This window comes from Bubalus kerabau, chromosome 15, assembly GCF_029407905.1.
Source record: "Bubalus kerabau isolate K-KA32 ecotype Philippines breed swamp buffalo chromosome 15, PCC_UOA_SB_1v2, whole genome shotgun sequence".
Classification (NCBI taxonomy): Eukaryota; Metazoa; Chordata; class Mammalia; order Artiodactyla; family Bovidae; genus Bubalus; species Bubalus kerabau.
Genome location: NC_073638.1, coordinates 47,125,387 through 47,132,140, shown reverse-complemented (window position 1 = coordinate 47,132,140; position 6,754 = coordinate 47,125,387). Strand labels below are relative to the sequence as shown.

General features: G+C 39.6%; 1 protein-coding gene across 1 annotated transcript; it reads right to left on the bottom strand.

Moving 5' to 3' along the window:
• Positions 1-4,195: 4,195 nt before the first annotated feature.
• LOC129628256 (olfactory receptor 56A1) lies at positions 4,196-5,140 on the bottom strand. Its single transcript, XM_055547673.1, has one exon. It carries the CDS (start codon positions 5,138-5,140, stop codon positions 4,196-4,198), a length of 945 nt encoding a protein of 314 aa, XP_055403648.1.
• Positions 5,141-6,754: the final 1,614 nt, after the last annotated feature.

Here is a 6,754-nt window from a genome sequence, read left to right as displayed (position 1 = left end):
TATACATTTATATCATATCATTTATATCCCATGCTTTTACACTAGCTAGGCAAAACCATTTTATAAATCATGAGTTTGTAGTATGCTTTATTATCTAATCTAAGGTGCAACTTGAATCTTTTTTAATTGGAGGATAATTGCTTTACAATGTTGTGTTAGTCTCTGCTGTACAGCAAAATAAGTCAGCTATATGTATACATATTTCCCCTCCCTCTTGAGCCTCCCTAACACCCCCACCATCCCACCCCCTAGGTCACAGAGCCCCAAACTGAACTCCCTGTTCTATACAGCAGCTTCCCATTAACTAGCTATGTTACACATGGTAGTATATTTATGTCAATGATACTCTCAATTCATCCCACCCTCTCTTTATCCTCCCACTGTGTCCACAGACTTATTCTTTATGTCTGTGTCTCTATTTCTGCCCTGCAAAATAGGTTCCATTGTTCTAAACAGATTTCACATATATGTGTTAACATGAATGCTGTTAAAATCTCTCTTCCATTTAGTGAGACTTTCACCTTCCATATACATTTAAGAAAAACTGTAACAAACATTCCTCTGAAAATCTTGATGGAGTGTTTCTTGAAATGTCATTGAATTTATCAATTAATATGGGGAGAACTGACATCTTTAAAATGTTCATATGTTATTTTCCACATAAATTGTTTTCTCTACTTTTAAGGTGTAAAAGTAAAGTGGAAGTTTCACTTAAATAGCTTAGCATAATTTTTAAATTATGTCCTTAAAGGTCTTGTGTATTTTTTATGATGCCAATTTCTACATATTAATAAATTCCTCTTGTGGTAAGTGTCATGTTTATTTCTAATATTTTTGGATAATTTTTGCTGATATAAAGAAAACTATTGAAGGACTTCTCTGGTGATCCAGTGGTAAAGAATCCTTCTTCCAATGTAGGGACGGGTTTGATCCCCTGTCATAGAACTAAGCTCACATGCCTGGATCAACTAAGCCCATGCACCACAACTAGAGAAGCCCGTGCTCAGCAATGAAGACCCAGTGCAGCCAAATTTTTTTTTAAAAAAGGAAAAAAGAAAACTACTAATTTTTTCAAGTTTATCTTATCTTTGAACATCTTACTGAATATATAACTAATTCTAAAAATTGTTCATTGTTTTAAATTATTATACCATATAAAAATATAAAAATCACGTTAATTTAATCATTTTTATTCTGATCCTTAAAATCCCTTTTACTTCCCTGATGTATTTTGTGGGTTAAGACTTCGTCTTTTACATTGAACTGTAACCATGATAAGGGCATTCAGCTGTGTTCCTTTTGGGACATTGCCCTTGATAAAAGGGGCTGCCTCCTCCAATGTTATGCTCCCTCCCTGGGGCAACCCCCATCCAATGAATAGTTGATGAGAGAAGAAAAATGCCTGGCACACACACCTCAGTTTAGAAAACTCTGAAGGTGAAGGTGAAAGTTGCTCAGTCGTGCCTGACTTTTTGTGACCCCATGGACTGTAGCCCTCCAGGCTCCTCTGTCCATGGAATTCTCCAGGCAGAATACTAGAGTGGATTGCCATTCCCTTCTCCAGGGCATCTTCCTGACCCAGGGATTGAACCTATGTCTCCTGTATTGCAGGCAGATTCTTTACCATCTGAGCCATCAGGAAAGACCCAGAAAACTCTGAAAGGCCATCCCACCCTCCCTTTGGAGTGGTTATGTGAGTTCTTGCTTTTGTTTTCTCAGATATTTTTGAATAGTTTCCACAGAAGAATTCATTGATCAGTACTCTGTTGAATACTTTATGGGAGCCCCTCTGCAGATTTTTGGAGTTCTCCTTCTAGGCAGTTCTCTTTTCTCCAGTACTCTGCCCTGTGAATTCTTAGCTGCCTTAGGATCCCCTGACCCCCGTGTCCTCAACACAGGAAGCCTGTCAGGCTACATTTAAGTTCACCCTCCCTTTGACATAGTCTGGAATTCCTCCTCAGAATGCTCAACACTCTTTCTCCAGTACAAGGGACTTAGCTCATTTACTTCCTATCCTCCATTGCCTAATGTCCAATGCCTTCAGAACCATTGTTTCATATATTTTTGCCCAATTTTGCTGTTGTTTCAAGTGAGAGGATAAATCTTGACTTTGTTTGCTCCATATTTACAAGCTAAAGTCCCTCATAACTATGTATAATCATACTGAACAAGCAGATGAAAGCACCATCCTACTTCTGATACCTCCCTGGGTTCAGGGTTGGATTTATGACTGCATAAGCCCTCTACCCTCCCCACAGCCAGAGGAGACACGTTTTACATCTGAAGACGTAGTATCTTAAGGGGACTCTGCACCACAATAAAAGGGGGTATACTTCTGGGGGAACCTGAAGTTATAGTGATTTAGGAGCTCTAAAATATAGCCAGGAAAATTTGAAGAAAATAGATTTTAGGACTGGAGGAAAGGCAGTGGCATTGAAAAAATGTGAAATCAAGTGAGATGTGACTAATTCAGGACCTTCAAGTTTAAGGATGGCACTTAGATTCATTTTTAAGTGGAAAATCTATGAAAATTTTCTTCCTGGTGTATATGGACAATAGTATGTGTACTCAGAACTAATATGAGTGTCTCAGGAAAAAGCATGTAACTATAAATCTTTTATTCATGGAGTCAAAGGGCTAAGTAAAGACAACTGCACAACCAGGCCTCCAAGTCAACCGTGTTTGACTCTCGGGAACCAGTCTCTGTCTTCACTCATAAGAAGATAACTTTAGGCCAATATTCCTTGAACAACCAAGGTTAGAGATAATAAAATCCACAGAAGTGTCAACATGAAATACAGTCATTTTTCTCTCCTTCTCACATACCCAATTGTTAATCAAGTTCTGTTCATTCTTTAAAGAAATTCCTCTGAAATACTTTCTAACCATGTTTCCATGCTTTTTGCAAAGAAATCAAGCAATGTTCCACCCACCCCCTAACCAGTTCTCCAGCTTTCACCATTTTTTTTTAATACTCTAACACCATAGAGTATACTTTTTCATCTAGTATTTGTAGTTTACTAGTCAAGAGACAATTCAAAAATAAAGATAGTATTAGTTGAAAGCAATATACTAGTACTATCTACATTTCAAAGGCCTTTAATAATTTTGGGATCTATTCACTGGAACCAGTGTTTGAGGACCTCTTAATAGAGCGGCCCTTGCTTTCATTCTATGGAATTTTGCAAATAAGAATTCTATCTGACCTTTAGGAAAGCCTATAGGATAAGCCCAAACCCTAAGGTCCCTACTACCAATGTAAATAATGACATCTCTGCCTACCAACTACAATAATATATTATGTTTTCTCACGCATTTTCACTAGATTGTGACATCCAGAAATTTAACCATATGCCATACTTATACTCTCCTCTTGAGTACAGCTCCAGACCAGATGGTACATGGTTTTAAGTAAACAGAAGGTCCCCATAAACCACCACACTCAGTTTATCCATTTCCCACATTACTGGTCTTCTCTTTCCCCACATTACTGGTCTTCTCATTCCCCACTTCTACCTCCACTTGGGTCCTCAGTATCCAGCCTTTCCATAAAGAGTTTCCATAAAGCATATGAGGATTCTGTTGGACATAAGCAGTACCATTATGAATATTATACTTTTGTAACAGAAGCTGGAACAGTCATGATGAGATAGAGATGGTGATCTCTCTGAGCTCTGTGCCTCTGCTTAGCTCTTCCTGATTCTCAAGGGAGAGGATCTAGAGAGAATATACTTATTAGCTGCAGGTTCACAAAAACGTCCCAGAGATCATGGCCTGAAGAGCAGAACTAGAGCTTCAGCTGTACCCGAGGAAAGAATGCTGTGTCATGGAAGGCTCTGGAGTCAGAGACCTGCACTTGTATTGATGCTTTACCACTCACCAGATGTGACCTTTGTCAATATTTTTCCATAAATTATTGTTTTCTAATACATAAAGTGGAATAGTAATCCCTGTCCTGCAGTATTGTTATGAAGATGAGATTATTTAAAAATATAATATTTAGATACAAAGTTAGGTACCTAAGAATATTAGTTTTACCCACTCTATGCAAATGAATTTTGATACCAGAAGGACAGAAACTGGGTAGGAAATGTTCACTATCAAGCATTATTTTGCTTTCTGGAATCACAAATCCTGAAATAGAAACAGAGGAAATAGTAATAGGTGTTTCCACAGAAGGCCTTCTTCTGTGTGTTTAAAACCCCCTCTGCAACAACTTCTGAAACCCCTGCTTTAACTCTTTGGTTTGAAACCCATATACAATAGGGTTCAAGGCAGGGGGTATGAGGTGATGAAGGATATTGAGCAGGATCAGGATGTCCATGGGGACCCTCTTTCTGGCCACATTTGTCAAGACCACAACCAGAAGGATGGTGCTGAAGAAGAGAATGAGGATGAAGTGGGAGCCACACGTGCTCAGAGCCTTGACAGCAGCCCCCTCGGTCTTGAGCTTGAACACAGCTCTTAAGATGAAGATATAGGAAATGAAGATGAGGATGAAATCTGAGCCTAGTAAAGTCCAACCAGCCACAGACTGATAGATTCTGTTCACAGTGATATTGTCACAGGAGAGTCTGGACACAGACAGGTTGGCACAGATGCAGTTCTCAATGACATTTTTCCCACAATAGCGGAGCCGGGCAGAGAGAATAGGAACAGGTGAAAGCAGCAAAGCATTCCGAGCTATGATGAAAGCACTAGCCTTGGCCACAAATTGGTCAGTGATGATGGATGGGTATCGTAGTGGGTGGCAGATGGCCACATAGCGGTCATAGGCCATGACCATGAATGTGCAGGACTCCATGGGGAGGAAACTGTTCATGATGAACATCTGGAGGAAGCAGGCAGAGAAGCTGATGGACCTGAGGTCAAACCAGAAGATGGCCAGGACCTTGGGGATGACGGTGAGGCAGAGCACCATGTCCAGCAGGGAGAGGAGGCTGAGCAGGTAGTACATGGGCTCGTGCAGAGAGGCCTCCAGCCGGATGGTGATCAGGAGGGTGGTGTTGGCCCCCATGGCCAGGAGGAAGAGGAAGCTGAAGGGTAAGGCCAGCCAGTGCTGCCAACTCTGGTAGTTAGGGAAGCAGATGAGGAGGAATTTGGAGGCTGGAGCAGAGGAGTAGTTGCTGGGTGATGTCATGAGGTAAATCCTAAACTGAGGAGATTTTACTTGGGTTTATGTATGGTAAGGCACAGGAATTAGGTCAATAAAAAACAAAACTCTTGAAATATTCTCTAGCACTTACTCATCCAGAAAACTGATGAGATACAGAAGAACAATCCCAAATAAAGGCAAAGTTTTCTAAAGCTACATATTAATGGTGGGAGAGCCTGGCAAATTATTGCTAAAGTTAAATGGAAAAGCAATAAGGCAAATAAGCCACAAGATTTAAAAGAAAATAAGAAGAATCACTGCATTAAAGCATACTGTAAACTATAAAAAATTTTCCAGGGGACAGTGACCAAAGCAAATTGGCTAATTATGGATCCCATAGGCCAGAAATGCTCACTAGTTTACAGATTAATCTATAATTTATAAAGATGTCAGAAAATCACATTTAACTATAGGTCTTTTTGGTGAGTATTGCTGACATAATTTATTAGATAGTAGTTTAAAAAATTAGTTTTTCCTCACTTTTTAGTCACACACCAAAGTAAATTGGAGATGGAAAAATTTATACTTTCAATTCTATGATCATGAGTACTCAGCCACTTCAGTATTGTCTGACTCTTTGCAACCCTATGGACTGTAACCCACCAGTCTCCTCAGTCTAAGGGATTCTCCAGGCAAGAATACTGGAGTTGGTTGCCATTCCCTTCTCCAGGGGATCTGCCTGACCCAGGGATCAAACCCATGTCTCATGTCTCCTGCACTGGCAGGCAGGTTCTTTATCATTAGCACCATCTGGGAAGCATCCCCCAGTCTGTAACATACCCTTTACAAATCTTAGTCTCTGATTCATCCACTTCTCTGTCCTCATTCCTTCCTTACATCACAGAGAACTATTTTAATTAAGTTCATCCTTCTGCTACCTGGATTTCACTGAGAAGAGTGTACTTAGTGTAAAGGGTAATAAAGGAGGGGAAAAGAAGGAATAAGCACAGAGAAAAAAAGGATCAGATGCCTGGATGTACTGCCAGGTAGAAGTATAGAAACAAATTTAAGTTGATGTTTTTTTATGTTCAGGTGATAAGAATGATTAAAAACTAACTCTCTACTTGAAGAAGCAACACTAATTAGAGGGAAAATGATAATTATTCTCTGCTTTGCTCTGGTTCAACCATGTTTAGAACACCATGTGCAGTTCAGTGCACCTTGATTTAAGGGACATTTTTGAAACTTTAACACCTAGAAGAAGATTTCCGGGATAAATGGGACTTGAGAACTCATAATGAGGGGCAATTTAGGAAAGTGAAGATATTTTGTGTGATGTAAACATGCCATTGACTTTTAAGAGGAAGAGAAAAACTAAGACCACTAAGGAGAAAAATTACAGAGAAATCTATTTCTGTTGAATGTGAATCCTGTATAATAATTAGAGGAGACTTTTTTGTTAACACTACTCTGCTGGAACATGTTGGGTGAAAGCAATAATCAAATCTCCTCACCAGCTTCCTCACTGAACTCATGGGCTCGGTGCCCAATGTCATACTAAACTCCAAACAATCTCCCATCCTTTCTTTTTCTAAAGTCCCTTAGACTGTTTTCTGAGCAAGCCAAATGGATTTTTAGTCACATACTTGAATGAAATTC

Bases quoted from the DNA above. Each gene is read 5' to 3' on its own strand.
- LOC129628256 (XM_055547673.1), bottom strand. From the start codon at position 5,140: ATGACATCACCCAGCAACTACTCCTCTGCTCCAGCCTCCAAATTCCTC.